The sequence below is a fragment of the Hyla sarda genome, unplaced genomic scaffold, assembly GCF_029499605.1.
Source record: "Hyla sarda isolate aHylSar1 unplaced genomic scaffold, aHylSar1.hap1 scaffold_954, whole genome shotgun sequence".
Taxonomy (NCBI): domain Eukaryota; kingdom Metazoa; phylum Chordata; class Amphibia; order Anura; family Hylidae; genus Hyla; species Hyla sarda.
Genome location: NW_026610984.1, coordinates 1 through 19,830, shown reverse-complemented (window position 1 = coordinate 19,830; position 19,830 = coordinate 1). Strand labels below are relative to the sequence as shown.

At 57.1% G+C, this 19,830-nt stretch overlaps 1 protein-coding gene across 2 annotated transcripts in view; it reads right to left on the bottom strand.

The window, feature by feature from the left end:
* Window positions 1-12,376, bottom strand: part of TMEM63C (transmembrane protein 63C) — a 50,240-nt gene extending 37,864 nt beyond the window's left edge. Inside the window, exons 1-4 of one of the 2 annotated variants that reach the window (XM_056554899.1) lie at window positions 12,223-12,376; window positions 6,517-6,692; window positions 3,121-3,200; window positions 120-207 (exon numbers count right to left, since the gene is read on the bottom strand). In XM_056554899.1, coding sequence (XP_056410874.1) covers window positions 120-207; window positions 3,121-3,200; window positions 6,517-6,684 — 336 coding nt within the window. In that variant the 5' untranslated portion in view covers window positions 6,685-6,692; window positions 12,223-12,376. The other variant, XM_056554898.1, reaches the window with a different exon arrangement.
* Window positions 12,377-19,830: the final 7,454 nt, after the last annotated feature.

Below are 19,830 nucleotides of genomic sequence, written 5' to 3'. Positions count from 1 at the left end.
CCACACACGTAATACACAGGGATCCCGTCACCACACACGTTATACACAGGGATCCCGTCACCACACACGTAATATAGAAGACTAATGGAGTCCATATCATGTATGATCCCGTTACTCACCAGATCTTTACTGTGGAGGTCGGAGGGACTGGTCTCACAGGGCGACTTCTCCTTGTCACTCGGCTCTCCATAGAAAAGGGAGGTCAGACTGCAAGAGAGACAGAGGCATCAAGAGACATCCAGGCCCTGAGCCCATTGTACTACTCCCTGCAAGGAGCCTCCACCATGAGAACCTTCTAGGAGCCTCCACCATGAGAACCTTCTAGGAGCCTCCACCATGAGAACCTTCTAGGAGCCTCCACCATGAGAACATTCTAGGAGCCTCCACCATGAGAACCTTCCAGAAGCCTCCACCATGAGAACCTTCCAGAAGCCTCCACCATGAGAACCTTCCAGGAGCCTCCACCGTGAGAACCTTCTAGGAGCCTCCACCGTGAGAACATTCTAGGAGCCTCCACCGTGAGAACATTCCAGGAGCCTCCACCATGAGAACCTTCCAGAAGCCTCCACCATGAGAACCTTCCAGAAGCCTCCACCGTGAGAACCTTCCAGAAGCCTCCACCGTGAGAACCTTCCAGGAGCCTCCACCGTGAGAACCTTCCAGGAGCCTCCACCGTGAGAACCTTCCAGGAGCCTCCACCGTGAGAACCTTCCAGGAGCCTCCACCGTGAGAACCTTCCAGGAGCCTCCACCGTGAGAACCTTCCAGGAGCCTCCACCGTGAGAACCTTCCAGGAGCCTCCACCGTGAGAACCTTCCAGGAGCCTCCACCGTGAGAACCTTCCAGGAGCCTCCACCGTGAGAACCTTCCAGGAGCCTCCACCGTGAGAACCTTCCAGGAGCCTCCACCGTGAGAACCTTCCAGGAGCCTCCACCGTGAGAACCTACTAGAAGCCTCCACGTGAGAACCTTCTAGAAGCCCCAACCACTAGAAACCTTTAGGAGCCTCCACCACAAATTACATCAAGCAGGAGAACCTTTTGTGAGCCTCCACCACGAGTCCCTGCTAGGAGCCTCCACCACGAAGTCCCTGCTAGGAGCCTCCACCACGAGTCCCTGCTTAGGAGCCTCCACCACGAGTCCCTGCTTAGGAGCCTCCACCACCAGTCCCTGCTTAGGAGCCTCCACCACCAGTCCCCTGCTTAGGAGCCTCCACCACGAGTCCTGCTTAGGAGCCTCCACCACGAGTCCCTGCTTAGGAGCCTCCACCACCAGTCCCTGCTCTAGAGCCTCCACCACCAGTCCCTGCTTAGGAGCCTCCGCCTCCACCACCAGTCCCTGCTTAGGAGCCTCCACCACCAGTCCCTGCTTAGGAGCCTCCACCACCAGTCCCTGCTTAGGAGCCTCCACCACCAGTCCCTGCTTAGGAGCCTCCACCACCAGTCCCTGCTTAGGAGCCTCCACCACCAGTCCCTGCTTAGGAGCCTCCACCACCAGTCCCTGCTTAGGAGCCTCCACCACCAGTCCCTGCTTAGGAGCCTCCACCACCAGTCCCTGCTTAGGAGCCTCCACCACCAGTCCCTGCTTAGGAGCCTCCACCACCAGTCCCTGCTTAGGAGCCTCCACCACCAGTCCCTGCTTAGGAGCCTCCACCACCAGTCCCTGCTTAGGAGCCTCCACCACCAGTCCCTGCTTAGGAGCCTCCACCACCAGTCCCTGCTTAAGAGCCTCCACCACCAGTCCCTGCTTAAGAGCCTCCACCACCAGTCCCTGCTCAAGAGCCTCCACCACCAGTCCCTGCTCAAGAGCCTCCACCACCAGTCCCTGCTCAAGAGCCTCCACCACCAGTCCCTGCTCAAGAGCCTCCACCACCAGTCCCTGCTCAAGAGCCTCCACCACGAGTCCCTGCTCAAGAGCCTCCACCACGAGTCCCTGCTTAGGAGCCTCCACCACGAGTCCCTGCTTAGGAGCCTCCACCGCCAGTCCCTGCTTAGGAGCCTCCACCACCAGTCCCTGCTTAGGAGCCTCCACCACCAGTCCCTGCTTAAGAGCCTCCACCACCAGTCCCTGCTTAAGAGCCTCCACCACCAGTCCCTGCTTAAGAGCCTCCACCACCAGTCCCTGCTTAAGAGCCTCCACCACCAGTCCCTGCTCAAGAGCCTCCACCACCAGTCCCTGCTCAAGAGCCTCCACCACCAGTCCCTGCTCAAGAGCCTCCACCACCAGTCCCTGCTCAAGAGCCTCCACCACGAGTCCCTGCTCAAGAGCCTCCACCACGAGTCCCTGCTCAGGAGCCTCCACCACGAGTCCCTGCTTAGGAGCCTCCACCACGAGTCCCTGCTTAGGAGCCTCCACCACCAGTCCCTGCTCTAGAGCCTCCACCACGAGTCCCTGCTTAGGAGCCTCCACCACGAGTCCCTGCTTAGGAGCCTCCACCACGAGTCCCTGCTTAGGAGCCTCCACCACGAGTCCCTGCTTAGGAGCCTCCACCACGAGTCCCTGCTTAGGAGCCTCCACCACGAGTCCCTGCTTAGGAGCCTCCACCACGAGTCCCTGCTTAGGAGCCTCCACCACCAGTCCCTGCTTAGGAGCCTCCACCACGAGTCCCTGCTTAGGAGCCTCCACCACGAGTCCCTGCTTAGGAGCCTCCACCACGAGTCCCTGCTTAGGAGCCTCCACCACGAGTCCCTGCTTAGGAGCCTCCACCACGAGTCCCTGCTAGGGGCCTGGCATGAAACGTGTCCATCCTCATAATAAACATGGTGCCAACAGGAATGTGAGAGGCATCCAGATAGAAGTGTCTGGTCCTCTCTCCATTTAGGGCCCCGATGTGTTCTCACTGCTCGGCCTCCTCCATGGACTGCACACATTTAGGGCCCCGATGTGTTCTCCTCCACGGGGTGCACACCAGGGGTCAGTACTGTGCAGTCACAAGGAGGAGCAGCCTCAGGTCTGGACACTTTTATCCCAGTCCCTCCACCACCAGCCCACTGACTATAGTCGACCATTACTCGTATGATGTCCATCTGCGTCGTATGGCCGGGCTGGGGAGAGAATGGAGAGGTCAGTGTCCGAATAACAAGAGGGAGGAGCAGAGTGCGGGGCCCCGCCTTATATCTCACCTATCATTGTCTATCAGGAGCGCCAGACGCCCATAATCCCAGGCCGCCTTCCTGAGACACGAGAAGACCAGGAGGAGGAGCTGAAATCAGAAGACACCATTACAGATCTCCCCGCCCCCACCGATACCACCCTCACCGCCCCCCACCCCGATACAACCCTCACCAATACCACCCTCACCGCCCCCCACCCCGATACAACCCTCACCGCCCCCCACCCCGATACAACCCTCACACCTCCCACCCAGATACCACCCTCACCACCTCCCACCCCGATACCACCCTCACCGCCCCCCCCCACCCCGATACAACCCTCACCGATACCACCCTCACCGCCCCCCCCCCCACCCCGATACCACCCTCACCGCCCCCCCCCCACCCCGATACCACCCTCACCGCCCCCCACCCCGATACAACCCTCACACCTCCCACCCAGATACCACCCTCACCGCCCCCCCCCCCCACCCCGATACAACCCTCACACCTCCCACCCAGATACCACCCTCACCACCCCCCACCCCGATACCACCCTCACCACCCCCCCCCCCACCCCGATACAACCCTCACACCTCCCACCCAGATACCACCCTCACCACCTCCCACCCCGATACCACCCTAACCGCCCACCCCACCCCGATACAACCCTCACCACCTCCCCCACCCCGATACCACCCTCACCGCCCCCCACCAATACAGCCCCCACCGATACCACCCTCACCACCTCCCACCCCGATACCACCCTCACCGCCCCCCACCCCGATACAACCCTCACACCTCCCACCCAGATACCACCCTCACCGCCCCCCCCCACCCCGATACAACCCTCACCGCCCCCCCCACCCCGATACAACCCTCACCACCTCCCACCCAGATACCACCCTCACCGCCCACCCCACCCCGATACAACCCTCACCACCTCCCCACCCCGATACCACCCTCACCGCCCCCCACCAATACAGCCCCCACCGATACCACCCTCACCACCTCCCACCCCGATACCACCCTCACCGCCCCCCCCCCCACCCCGATACCACCCTCACCGCCCCCCACCCCGATACAACCCTCACACCTCCCACCCAGATACCACCCTCACCACCCACCACCCCGATACCACCCTCACCACCCCCTCCCACCCCGATACAACCCTCACACCTCCCACCCAGATACCACCCTCACCACCTCCCACCCCGATACCACCCTCACCGCCCACCCCACCCCGATACAACCCTCACCGCCCCCCACCAATACAGCCCCCACCGATACCACCCTCACCACCTCCCACCCCGATACCACCCTCACCGCCCCCCCCCCCACCCCGATACCACCCTCACCGCCCCCCACCCCGATACAACCCTCACACCTCCCACCCAGATACCACCCTCACCGCCTCCCACCCCGATACCACCATCACCGCCCCCCCCCCACCCCGATACAACCCTCACCGCCCCCCCCCCACCCCGATACAACCCTCACCACCTCCCACCCCACCCCGATACAACCCTCACACCTCCCACCCCGATACCACCCTCACCGCCCCCCCCCCCCCACCCCGATACCACCCTTACCGCCCCCCACCCCGATACAACCCTCACACCTCCCACCCAGATACCACCCTCACCACCTCCCACCCCGATACCACCCTCACCGCCCCCCCCCCACCCCGATACAACCCTCACCGCCCCCCCCACCCCGATACAACCCTCACCACCTCCCACCCAGATACCACCCTCACCGCCCACCCCACCCCGATACAACCCTCACCACCTCCCCACCCCGATACCACCCTCACCGCCCCCCACCAATACAGCCCCCACCGATACCACCCTCACCACCTCCCACCCCGATACCACCCTCACCGCCCCCCCCCACCCCGATACCACCCTCACCGCCCCCCACCCCGATACAACCCTCACACCTCCCACCCAGATACCACCCTCACCACCTCCCACCCCGATACCACCCTCACCGCCCCCCCCCCCACCCCGATACAACCCTCACCGCCCCCCCCCATCCCGATACAACCCTCACCACCTCCCACCCAGATACCACCCTCACCGCCCACCCCACCCCGATACAACCCTCACCACCTCCCCACCCCGATACCACCCTCACCGCCCCCCACCAATACAGCCCCCACCGATACCACCCTCACCACCTCCCACCCCCCCACCCTGATACCACCCTCACCGCTTCCCATCCCGATACCACCCTCACCGCTTCCCATCCCGATACCACCCTCACCACCCCCCACCAATACCACCCTCACCACCTCCCACCCCGATCCCACCCTAACCACCTCCCACACCCCGATACTACCCTCACCACCTCCCACCCCGATCCCACCCTAACCACCTCCCACACCCCGATACTACCCTCACCACCCCCCGATACCACCCTCACCAACCCCCACCCCGATACCACCCTCACCACCTCCCACCCCGATACTACCCTCACTGCCCCCCACCAATACAGCCCCCACCAATACCACCCTCACCACCTCCCACCCCGATACCACCCCCCCACCAATACAGCCCCCACCGATACCACCCTCACTGCCCCCCACCCCGATACCACCTTCACCACCCCGATACCACCCCGATACCCCCCCGGTACCACCCTCACCACCTCCCACCCCGATACCATCCTCACCACCCTGATACCACCCCGGTACCACCCTCACCACCTCCCACCCCGATACCATCCTCACCACCCTGATACCACCCCAGTACCACCCTCACCACCTCCCACCCCGGTACCAGCCTCACCACCCTGATACCACCCCGGTACCACCCTCACCACCTCCCACCCCGGTACCACCCTCACCACCTCCCACCCCGGTACCACCCTCACCACCTCCCACCAATACAGCCCCCACCGATACCACCCTCACCACCTCCCACCTCAATACCACCCTCAGCGCCCCCCATCAATACAGCCCCCACCGATACCACCCTCACCGCCCCCCACCCCGATACCACCCTCACCGCCCCCCCACCCCCATACCACCCTCACCGCCCCCCCCACCCCCATACCACCCTCACCGCCCCCCCACCCCATACCACCCTCACCGCCCCCCACCCCCATACCACCCTCACCGCCCCCCACCCTGATACCACCCTCACCCCGATACCACCCTCACCGTCCCCCCACCCCGATACCACCCTCACAGCCCCCCCACCCCCCTACCACCCTCACCGCCCCCCCTACCACCCTCACCGCCCCCCCACCCTGATACCACTCTCACCGCCCCCCACCCTGATACCACTCTCACCGCCCCCCACCAATACAACCCTCACCGCCCCCCACCCCAATACCACCCTCATCACCCCCCCACCCCGATACCACCCTCACCGCCTCCCACCGACAAAACCCTCATCACCCCCTCATCACCAGACTCACCAGCCACACCAAGAAGTTTATCGCCAACACAGTAGGAACCCCTCCGAAGGGCAGCCCTTGTAGGACCGTACTGTGTGAGAGGGCACTGTAACACTCGTCGGTCACATTGGTGGGGAAGTCCTCGGGAATGAAGGGCTCCACTGAGGAGGACTCCAGAAGGGCGGCCATATTGTAACCTGAAAAACAAGTAACATCGAGGTCTGCAACACAAGGCGGTGGTCAGCCTCCTGAGGGGGTATATACAGTCACCGGGGTAAGGGCAGGAGATGGAGCGGTCAGCATCCTGAGGGGGTATATACACTGGGTAAGGGCAGGAGATGGAGCGGTCAGCCTCCTGCGGGGGTATATACAGTCACCGGGGTAAGGCAGGAGATGGAGCGGTCAGCCTCCTGCGGGGGTATATACACCGGGGTAAGGGCAGGAGATGGAGTGGTCAGCCTCCTGAGGGGGTATATACACCGGGGTAAGGGCAGGAGATGGAGCGGTCAGCCTCCTGAGGGGGGTATATACAGTCACTGGGGTAAGGGCAGGAGATGGAGCGGTCAGCTTCCTGAGGGGGTATATACAGTCACCGGGTAAGGGCAGGAGATGGAGCGGTCAGTCTCCTGCGGGGGTATATACACCGGGGTAAGGGCAGGAGATGGAGCGGTCAGCCTCCTGAGGGGTATATACAGTCCCCGGGGTAAGGGCAGGAGATGGAGCGGTCAGCCTCCTGAGGGGTATATACAGTCACCGGGGTAAGGGCAGGAGATGGAGCGGTCAGCCTCCTGCGGGGGTATATACACCGGGGTAAGGGCAGGAGATGGAGCGGTCAGCCTCCTGAGGGGTATATACAGTCCCCGGGGTAAGGGCAGGAGATGGAGCGGTCAGCCTCCTGAGGGGTATATACAGTCACCGGGGTAAGGGCAGGAGATGGAGCGGTCAGCCTCCTGCGGGGGTATATACAGTCACCGGGGTAAGGGCAGGAGATGGAGCGGTCAGCATCCTGAGGGGGTATATACAGTCACTGGGGTAAGGACAGGAGATGGAGCGGTCAGCATCCTGAGGGGTATATACACCGGGGTAAGAGCAGGAGATGGAGCGGTCAGCCTCCTGCGGGGGTATATACAGTCACCGGGGTAAGGGCAGGAGATGGAGCGGTCAGCCTCCTGCGGGGGTATATACACCGGGGTAAGGGCAGGAGATGGAGCGGTCAGCCTCCTGAGGGGGTATATACAGTCACCGGGGTAAGGGCAGGAGATGGAGCGGTCAGCCTCCTGCGGGGGTATATACACCGGGGTAAGGGCAGGAGATGGAGCGGTCAGCATCCTGAGGGGGTATATACACCGGGGTAAGAGCAGGAGATTGAGCGGTCAGCCTCCTGCGGGGATATATACAGTCACCGGGGTAAGGGCAGGAGATGGAGCGGTCAGCCTCCTGAGGGGGTATATACACCGGGGTAAGAGCAGGAGATGGAGCGGTCAGCCTCCTGATGGGGTATATACACCGGGGTAAGAGCAGGAGATGGAGCGGTCAGCCTCCTGAGGGGGTATATACACCGGGGTAAGAGCAGGAGATGGAGCGGTCAGCCTCCTGAGGGGGTATATACAGTCACCGGGGTAAGGGCAGGAGATGGAGCGGTCAGCCTCCTGAGGGGGTATATACACCGGGGTAAGAGCAGGAGATGGAGCGGTCAGCCTCCTGAGGGGTATATACAGTCACTGGGGTAAGGGCAGGAGATGGAGCGGTCAGCCTCCTGAGGGGTATATACAGTCACTGGGGTAAGGGCAGAAGATGGAGCGGTCAGCCTCCTGAGGGGTATATACAGTCACCGGGGTAAGGGCAGGAGATGGAGCGGTCAGCCTCCTGCGGGGGTATATACACCGGGGTAAGGGCAGGAGATGGAGCGGTCAGCCTTCTGCGGGGATATATACAGTCACCGGGGTAAGGGCACCACTATTACCCCCTAACCCTCTACATCACTAAATACCCTATTACCTCCTACAGCACTAAATACCCTATTACCCCCTAACCCTCTACAGCACTAAATACCCTATTACCCCCTACACCTCTACATCACTAAATACCCTATTACCACCTACCCCTTACAACAATAAATACCCTATTACCCCCTACCCCTTACAGCACTAAATACCCTATTACCCCCTAACCCTCTACAGCACTAAATACCCTATTACCCCCTACACCTCTACATCACTAAATACCCTATTACCACCTACCCCTTACAACAATAAATACCCTATTACCCCCTACCCCTTACAGCACTAAATACCCTATTACCCCCTACCCCTTACAGCACTAAATACCCTATTACCCCCTACACCTCTACAGCACTAAATACCCTATTACCCCCTACCCCTTACAGTACTAAATACCCTATTACCCCCTACCCCTCTACAGCACTAAATACCCTATTACCCCCTACCCCTCTACAGCACTAAATACCCTATTACCCCCTACACCTCTACAGCACTAAATACCCTATTACCCCCTACAGCACTAAATACCCTATTACCCCCTACCCCTCTACAGCACTAAATACCCTATTACCCCCTACCCCTCTACAGCACTAAATACCCTATTACCCCCTACCCCTCTACAGCACTAAATACCCTATTACCTCCTACAGCACTAAATACCCTATTACCCCCTACCCCTCTACAGCACTAAATACCCTATTACCCCATACCCATCTACAGCACTAAATACCCTATTACCCTCTACCCCTCTACAGCACTAAATACCCTATTACCCCCTAACCCTCTACAGCACTAAATACCCTATTACCCCCTACCCCTCTACAGCACTAAATACCCTATTACCCCCTAACCCTCTACAGCACTAAATACCCTATTACCCCCTACAGCACTAAATACCCTATTACCCCCTATCCCTTTACAGCACTAAATACCCTATTACCCCCTACCCCTCTACAACACTAAATACCCTATTACCAACTACCCCTCTACAGCACTAAATACCCTATTATCACCTACCCCAGTACAGCACTTAATACCCTATTACCCCCTACCCCTCTACAGCACTAAATTCCCTACTACCCCGTACCCCTTAGAGCACTAAATACCCTATTACCCCCTACCCCTCTACAGCATTAAATACCCTATTACCACCTACCCCTCTACAGCACTAAATACCCTATTACCCCATACAGCACTAAATACCCTATTACCCTCTACAGCACTAAATACCCTATTACCACCTACCCCTTACAGCACTAAATACCCTATTACCCCCTACCCCTCTACAGCACTAAATACCCTATTACCCCCTACCCCTCTACAGCACTAAATACCCTATTACCCCCTACCCCTCTACAGCACTAAATACCCTATTACCACCTACCCCTCTACAGCACTAAATACCCTATTATCACCTACCCCTCTACAGCACTAAATACCCTATTACCACCTACACCTCTACAGCACTAAATACCCTATTACCCCCTACCCCTCTACAGCACTAAATACCCTAATACCCTTCCTCCAACCCCTTTACCCCCTCTAGCCTTGGTATCTCCCCCTCTAGCCCCGGTATCTCCCCCTCTAGCCCCGGTATCTCCCCCTCTAGCCCCGGTATCTCCCCCTCTAGCCCCGGTATCTCCCCCTCTAGCCCCGGTATCTCCCCCTCTAGCCCCGGTATCTCCCCCTCTAGCCCCGTATCTCCCCCTCTAGCCCCGTATCTCCCCCTCTAGCCCCGGTATCTCCCCCTCTAGCCCCGGTATCTCCCCCTCTAGCCCCGGTATCTCCCCCTCTAGCCCCGGTATCACCCCCTCTAGCCCCGGTATCTCCCCCTCTAGCCCCGGTATCACCCCCCTCTAGCCCCGGTATCACCCCCCTCTAGCCCCGGTATTACCCCCTCTAGCCCCGGTATCACCCCCTCTAGCCCCGGTATCACCCCCTCTAGCCCCGGTATCACCCCCTCTAGCCCCGGTATTACCCCCTCTAGCCCCGGTATCACCCCCTCTAGCCCCGGTATTACCCCCTCTAGCCCCGGTATCACCCCCTCTAGCCCCGGTATCTCCCCCTCTAGCCCCGGTATCACCCCCTCTAGCCCCGGTATCACCCCCTCTAGCCCAGGTATCTCCCCCTCTAGCCCCGGTATCACCCCCTCTAGCCCCGGTATCACCCCCTCTAGCCCCGGTATCACCCCCTCTAGCCCCGGTATCACCCCCTCTAGCCCCGGTATCACCCCCTCTAGCCCCGGTATCACCCCCTCTAGCCCCGGTATCACCCCCTCTAGCCCCGGTATCTCCCCCTCTAGCCCCGGTATCACCCCCTCTAGCCCCGGTATCACCCCCTCTAGCCCCGGTATCACCCCCTCTAGCCCCGGTATCACCCCCTCTAGCCCCGGTATCACCCCCTCTAGCCCCGGTATCACCCCCTCTAGCCCCGGTATCACCCCCTCTAGCCCCGGTATCTCCCCCTCTAGCCCCGGTATCTCCCCCTCTAGCCCCGGTATCACCCCCTCTAGCCCCGGTATCACCCCCTCTAGCCCCGGTATCACCCCCTCTAGCCCCGGTATCACCCCCTCTAGCCCCGGTATCACCCCCTCTAGCCCCGGTATCACCCCCTCTAGCCCCGGTATCTCCCCCTCTAGCCCCGGTATCACCCCCTCTAGCCCCGGTATTACCCCCTCTAGCCCCGGTATTACCCCCTCTAGCCCCGTATCTCCCCCTCTAGCCCCGGTATCTCCCCCTCTAGCCCCGGTATCTCCCCCTCTAGCCCCGGTATCTCCCCCTCTAGCCCCGGTATTACCCCCTCTAGCCCCGGTATTACCCCCTCTAGCCCCGGTATCACCCCCTCTAGCCCCGGTATCTCCCCCTCTAGCCCCGGTATCTCCCCCTCTAGCCCCGGTATTACCCCCTCTAGCCCCGGTATCACCCCCTCTAGCCCCGGTATCACCCCCTCTAGCCCCGGTATCACCCCCTCTAGCCCCGGTATCACCCCCTCTAGCCCCGGTATCTCCCCCTCTAGCCCCGGTATCACCCCCTCTAGCCCCGGTATCTCCCCCTCTAGCCCCGGTATCTCCCCCTCTAGCCCCGGTATCTCCCCCTCTAGCCCCGGTATCTCCCCCTCTAGCCCCGGTATCACCCCCTCTAGCCCCGGTATTACCCCCTCTAGCCCCGGTATCTCCCCCTCTAGCCCCGGTATCTCCCCCTCTAGCCCCGGTATCTCCCCCTCTAGCCCCGGTATCTCCCCCTCTAGCCCCGGTATCACCCCCTCTAGCCCCGGTATTACCCCCTCTAGCCCAGGTATTACCCCCTCTAGCCCCGGTATTACCCCCTCTAGCCCCGGTATCACCCCCTCTAGCCCCGGTATCACCCCCTCTAGCCCCGGTATTACCCCCTCTAGCCCCGGTATTACCCCCTCTAGCCCCGGTATTACCCCCTCTAGCCCCGGTATCACCCCCTCTAGCCCCGGTATCACCCCCTCTAGCCCCGGTATTACCCCCTCTAGCCCCGGTATTACCCCCTCTAGCCCCGGTATTACCCCCTCTAGCCCCGGTATCACCCCCTCTAGCCCCGGTATTACCCCCTCTAGCCCCGGTATCACCCCCTCTAGCCCCGGTATCACCCCGTACACGCAGCTGGGCCCGGCGCTCCCGGTACATTACACAGGGGGATCGGGTCTAGGAGCCTCCGCCAGAAAACAAACATCATCCCGACCCCTCCCGCCGCCTCCTCACCTGGGAGCCCGCAGCATCCCGAACCGCGTCCGACAGCACCGAGATCCGGGGCCGCCTCCTGACATCAGCAAAGGGCAGCGGGCGGGCGGGGCTCCGGAGACTGTCACCGGTATAAAGGGGCTGTCACTGGTATATGAGGGCTGTCACCGGTATAAAGGGGCTGTCACTGGTATATGAGGGCTGTCACCGGTATATGAGGGTTGTCACCGGTATGTGAGTGCTGTCACCGGTATATGAGGGCTGTCACCGGTATATGAGGGCTGTCACTGGTATATGAGGGCTGTCACTGGTATATGAGGGCTGTCACTGGTATATGAGGGCTGTCACCGGTATATGAGGGCTATCACCGGTATAAAGGGGCTGTCACTGGTATATGAGGGCTGTCACCGGTATATGAGGGCTGTCACTGGTATATGAGGGCTGTCACCGGTATATGGGGGCTGTCACCGGTATATGAGGGCTGTCACTGGTATATGAGGGCTGTCACTGGTATATGAGGGCTGTCACCGGTATAAAGGGGCTGTCACTGGTATATGAGGGCTGTCACCGGTATATGAGGGCTGTCACCGGTATAAAGGGGCTGTCACTGGTATATGTGGGCTGTCACTGGTATATGAGGGCTGTCACTGGTATATGAGGGCTGTCACCGGTATATGAGGGCTGTCACTGGTATATGAGGGCTGTCACCGGTATATGAAGGCTGTCACCGGTATAAAGGGGCTGTCACTGGTATATGAGGGCTGTCACCGGTATATGAAGGCTGTCACCGGTATAAAGGGGCTGTCACCGGTATATGAGGGCTGTCACTGGTATATGGGGGCTGTCACTGGTATATGGGGGCTGTCACTGGTATATGAGGGCTGTCACTGGTATATGAGGGCTGTCACTGGTATATGAGGGCTGTCACTGGTATATGAGGGCTGTCACTGGTATATGAGGGCTGTCACCGGTATATGAGGGCTGTCACCGGTATATGAGGGCTGTCACCGGTATAAAGGGGCTGTCACCGGTATATGAGGGCTGTCACTGGTATATGAGGGCTGTCACTGGTATATGAGGGCTGTCACTGGTATATGGGGGCTGTCACTGGTATATGAGGGCTGTCACTGGTATATGAGGGCTGTCCCCGGTATAAAGGGGCTGTCACTGGTATATGAGGGCTGTCACCGGTATAAAGGGGCTGTCACTGGTATATGAGGGCTGTCACCGGTATAAAGGGGCTGTCACTGGTATATGAGGGCTGTCACCGGTATAAAGGGGCTGTCACTGGTATATGAGGGCTGTCACTGGTATATGAGGGCTGTCACCGGTATATGAGGGCTGTCACCGGTATATGGGGGCAGTCACTGGTATATGAGGGCTGTCACCGGTATATGAGGGCTGTCACCGGTATATGGGGGCTGTCACTGGTATATGAGGGCTGTCACCGGTATAAAGGGGCTGTCACTGGTATATGAGGGCTGTCACCGGTATAAAGGGGCTGTCACTGGTATATGAGGGCTGTCACTGGTATATGAGGGCTGTCACCGGTATAAAGGGGCTGTCACTGGTATATGTGGGCTGTCACCGGTATATGAGGGCTGTCACTGGTATATGAGGGCTGTCACTGGTATATGAGGGCTGTCACTGGTATATGAGGGCTGTCACCGGTATAAAGGGGCTGTCACCGGTATATGAGGGCTGTCACTGGTATATAGGGGCTGTCACAGGTATATGAGGGCTGTCACCGGTATATGAGGGCTGTCACCGGTATAAAGGGGCTGTCACTGGTATATGAGGGCTGTCACCGGTATATGAGGGCTGTCACCGGTATATGAGGGCTGTCACTGGTATATAGGGGCTGTCACAGGTATATGAGGGCTGTCACCGGTATATGAGGGCTGTCACCGGTATAAAGGGGCTGTCACTGGTATATGAGGGCTGTCACCGGTATATGAGGGCTGTCACCGGTATAAAGGGGCTGTCACTGGTATATAGGGGCTGTCACCGGTATATGAGGGCTGTCACCGGTATATGAGGGCTGTCACAGGTATATGAGGGCTGTCACCGGTATAAAGGGGCTGTCACCGGTATATGTGGGCTGTCACCGGTATATGAGGGCTGTCACCGGTATATGAGGGCTGTCACCGGTATAAAGGGGCTGTCACCGGTATATGTGGGCTGTCACCGGTATAAAGGGGCTGTCACTGGTATATGAGGGCTGTCACTGGTATATGAGGGCTGTCACTGGTATATGAGGGCTGTCACCGGTATAAAGGGGCTGTCACTGGTATATGAGGGCTGTCACCGGTATAAAGGGGCTGTCACCGGTATATGTGGGCTGTCACCGGTATATGAGGGCTGTCACCGGTATATGAGGGCTGTCACTGGTATATGAGGGCTGTCACTGGTATATGAGGGCTGTCACCGGTATAAAGGGGCTGTCACTGGTATATGAGGGCTGTCACCGGTATATGAGGGCTGTCACTGGTATATAGGGGCTGTCACAGGTATATGAGGGCTGTCACTGGTATATAAGGGCTGTCACCGGTATAAAGGGGCTGTCACTGGTATATGAGGGCTGTCACTGGTATATGAGGGCTGTCACTGGTATATGAGGGCTGTCACTGGTATATGAGGGCTGTCACCGGTATATGAGGGCTGTCACTGGTATAAAGGGGCTGTCACTGGTATATGAGGGCTGTCACCGGTATATGAGGGCTGTCACTGGTATATGGGGGCTGTCACCGGTATATGAGGGCTGTCACCGGTATATGAGGGCTGTCACTGGTATGTGAGGGCTGTCACTGGTATGTGAGGGCTGTCACTGGTATATGAGGGCTGTCACTGGTATATGAGGGCTGTCACCGGTATATGAGGGCTGTCACCGGTATATGAGGGCTGTCACCGGTATAAAGGGGCTGTCACCGGTATATGAGGGCTGTCACGGGTATATGAGGGCTGTCACCGGTATATGGGGGCTGTCACCGGTATATGGGGGCTGTCACCGGTATATGGGGGCTGTCACCGGTATATGAGGGCTGTCACCGGTATATGAGGGCTGTCACCGGTATATGAGGGCTGTCACCGGTAAATGAGGGCTGTCACCGGTATATGAGGGCTGTCACCGGTATATGAGGGCTGTCACCGGTATATGAGGGCTGTCACAGGTATATGAGGGCTGTCACAGGTATATGGGGGCTGTCACCGGTATATGGGGGCTGTCACCGGTATATGGGGGCTGTCACCGGTATATGGGGGCAGTCACCGCTATATGGGGGCAGTCACCGGTATATGGGGGCAGTCACCGGTATATGGGGGCTGTCACCGGTATATGGGGGCTGTCACCGGTATATGGGGGCTGTCACCGGTATATGGGGGCTGTCACCGGTATATGGGGGCTGTCACCGGTATATGGGGGCTGTCACCGGTATATGGGGGCTGTCACCGGTATATGGGGGCTGTCACCGGTATATGGGGGCAGTCACCGGTATATGGGGGCAGTCACCGGTATATGGGGGCTGTCACCGGTATATGGGGGCTGTCACCGGTATATGGGGGATGTCACCGGTATATGGGGGCTGTCACCGGTATATGGGGGCTGTCACTGGTATACGAGGGCTGTCACCGGTATACGAGGGCTGTCACCGGTATACGAGGGCTGTCACCGGTATACGAGGGCTGTCACCGGTATACGGGGGCTGTCACCGGTATGTGGGGGCTGTCACCGGTATGTGGGGGCTGTCACCGGTATATGAGGGCTGTCACCGGTATATGTGGGCTGTCACCGGTATATGAGGGTTGTCACCGGTATATGAGGGTTGTCACCGGTATGTGAGTGCTGTCACCGGTATATGGGGGCTGTCACTGGTAAATGAGGGCTGTGACTGGTATATGAGGGCTGTCACTGGTATATAGAGGCTGTCACTGGTATATAGGGGCTGTCACAGGTATATGAGGGCTGTCACCGGTATATGAGGGCTGTCACTGGTATATGAGGGCTGTCACTGGTATATAGGGGCTTTCACTGGTATATGAGGGCTGTCACAGGTATATGAGGGCTGTCACCGGTATATGAGGGCTGTCATTGGTATATGAGGGCTGTCATTGGTATGTGAGGGCTGTCACTGGTATGTGAGGGCTGTCACTGGTATGTGAGGGCTGTCACTGGTATGTGAGGGCTGTCACTGGTATGTGAGGGCTGTCACTGGTATGTGAGGGCTGTCACTGGTATGTGAGGGCTGTCACTGGTATGTGAGGGCTGTCACTGGTATGTGAGGGCTGTCACTGGTATGTGAGGGCTGTCACTGGTATATGAGGGTTGTCACTGGTATATGGGGGCTGTCACCGGTATATAGGGGCTGTCACTGGTATGTGAGGGCTGTCACTGGTATATGAGGGTTGTCACCGGTATATGAGGGCTGTCACTGGTATATAGGGGCTGTCACTGGTAAGTGAGGGCTGTCACTGGTATGTGAGGGCTGTCACTGGTATATGAGGGCTGTCACTGGTATATGAGGGCTGTCACTGGTATATGAGGGCTGTCACTGGTATATGACGGCTGTCACTGGTATATGAGGGCTGTCACTGGTATATGGGGGCTGTCACTGGTATGTGAGGGCGGTCACTGGTATATGAGGGTTGTCACCGGTATATGAGGGCTGTCACTGGTATATGAGGGCTGTCACTGGTATATAGGGGCTTTCACTGGTATATAGGGGCTTTCACTGGTATATAGGGGCTGTCATTGGTATGTGAGGGCTGTCACTGGTATGTGAGGGCTGTCACTGGTATGTGAGGGCTGTCACTGGTATGTGAGGGCTGTCACTGGTATGTGAGGGCTGTCACTGGTATGTGAGGGCTGTCACTGGTATGTGAGGGCTGTCACTGGTATGTGAGGGCTGTCACTGGTATGTGAGGGCTGTCACTGGTATGGGAGGGCTGTCACTGGTATGTGAGGGCTGTCACTGGTATATGAGGGTTGTCACTGGTATATGGGGGCTGTCACCGGTATATAGGGGCTGTCACTGGTATGTGAGGGCTGTCACTGGTATGTGAGGGCTGTCACTGGTATATGAGGGTTGTCACTGGTATATGGGGGCTGTCACCGGTATATAGGGGTTGTCACTGGTATGTGAGGACTGTCACTGGTATATGAGGGTTGTCACCGGTATATGGGGGCTGTCACCGGTATATGGGGGCTGTCACTGGTAAGTGAGGGCTGTCACTGGTAAGTGAGGGCTGTCACTGGTAAGTGAGGGCTGTCACTGGTATGTGAGGGCTGTCACTGGTATATGACGGCTGTCACCGGTATAAAGGGGCTGTCACTGGTATGTGAGGGCGGTCACTGGTATATGAGGGTTGTGACCGGTATATGAGGGCTGTCACTGGTATATGGGGGCTGTCACTGGTATATAGGGGCTGTCACTGGTAAGTGAGGGTTGTCACTGGTATATAGGGGCTGTCACTGGTAAGTGAGGGCTGTCACTGGTATGTGAGGCTGTCACTGGTATATAGGGGCTGTAACTGGTATATGAGGGCTGTCACTGGTATATGAGGGCTGTCACTGGTATTTGTGGGCTGTCACCGGTATATGAGGGCTGTCACAGATTCGTCAAACATTGGATTCTACACTGTAAGAGAGGTCACACTATGGAGTCTATACTGTAAGAGGGGTCACACTATGGAGTCTATACTGTAAGAGAGATCACGCTATGGAGTCTATACTGTAAGAGAGGTCACACTATGGAGTCTATACTGTAAGAGAGGTCACACTATGGAGTCTATACTGTAAGAGAGGTCACACTATGGAGTCTATACTGTAAGAGCGGGTCACACTATGGAGTCTATACTGTAAGAGAGGTCACACTATGGAGTCTATACTGTAAGAGAGGTCACACTATGGAGTCTATACTGTAAGAGATCACACTATGGAGTCTATACTGTAAGAGAGGTCACACTATGGAGTCTATACTGTAAGAGAGATCACACTATGGAGTCTATACTGTAAGAGAGGTCACACTATGGAGTCTATACCGTAAGAGAGGTCACACTATGGAGTCTATACTGTAAGAGAGGTCACACTATGGAGTCTATACTGTAAGAGAGGTCACACTATGGAGTCTATACTGTAAGAGCGGTCACACTATGGAGTCTATACTGTAGGAGCAGTCACACTATGGGAGTCTATACTGTAAGAGAGGTCACACTATGGAGTCTACACTGTAAGAGAGGTCACACTATGGAGTCTATACTGTAAGAGAGGTCACACTATGGAGTCTACACTGTAAGAGAGGTCACACTATGGAGTCTATACTGTAAGAGAGGTCACACTATGGAGTCTATACTGTAAGAGCGGTCACACTATGGAGTCTCTACTGTAAGAGCGGTCACACTATGGAGTCTATACTGTAAGAGAGGTCACACTATGGAGTCTATACTGTAAGAGAGATCACACTATGGAGTCTATACTGTAAGAGAGGTCACACTATGGAGTCTATACTGTAAGAGAGGTCACACTATGGAGTCTATACTGTAAGAGCAGTCACACAATGGAGTCTATACTGTAAGAGAGGTCACACTATGGAGTCTATACTGTAAGAGCGGTCACACTATGGAGTCTATACTGTAAGAGAGGTCAAACTATGGGGTCTATACTGTAAGAGCGGTCACACTATGGAGTCTATACTGTAAGAGCGGTCACACTATGGAGTCTATACTGTAAGAGAGGTCACACTATGGAGTCTATACTGTAAGAGCGGTCACACTATGGAGTCTATACTGTAAGAGAGGTCACACTATGGAGTCTATACTGTAGAGCGTCACACTATGGAGTCTATACTGTAAGAGAGGTCACACTATGGAGTCTATACTGTAAGAGCGGTCACACTATGAGTCTATACTGTAAGAGAGGTCACACTATGGAGTCTATACTGTAAGAGAGGTCACACTATGGAGTCTATACTGTAAGAGAGGTCACACTATGGAGTCTATACTGTAAGAGAGGTCACACTATGGAGTCTATACTGTAAGAGCGGTCACACTATGGAGTCTATACTGTAAGAGAGGTCACACTATGGAGTCTATACTGTAAGAGAGGTCACACTATGGAGTCTATACTGTAAGAGAGGTCACACTATGGAGTCTATACTGTAAGAGCGGTCACACTATGGAGTCTATACTGTAAGAGAGGTCACACTATGGTGTCTATACTGTAAGAGCGGTCACACTATGGAGTCTATACTGTAAGAGCGGTCACACTATGAGTCTATACTGTAAGAGAGGTCACACTATGGAGTCTATACTGTAAGAGAGGTCACACTATGGAGTCTATACTGTAAGAGAGGTCACACTATGAGTCTATACTGTAAGAGAGGTCACACTATGGAGTCTATACTGTAAGAGAGGTCACACTATGGAGTCTATACTGTAAGAGCGGTCACACTATGGAGTCTCTACTGTAAGAGAGGTCACATCTATGGAGTCTATACTGTAAGAGAGGTCACACTATGGAGTCTATACTGTAAGAGAGGTCACACAATTGGAGTCTATACTGTAAGAGAGGTCACACTATGGAGTCTATACTGTAAGAGAGGTCACACTATGGAGTCTATACTGTAAGAGAGGTCA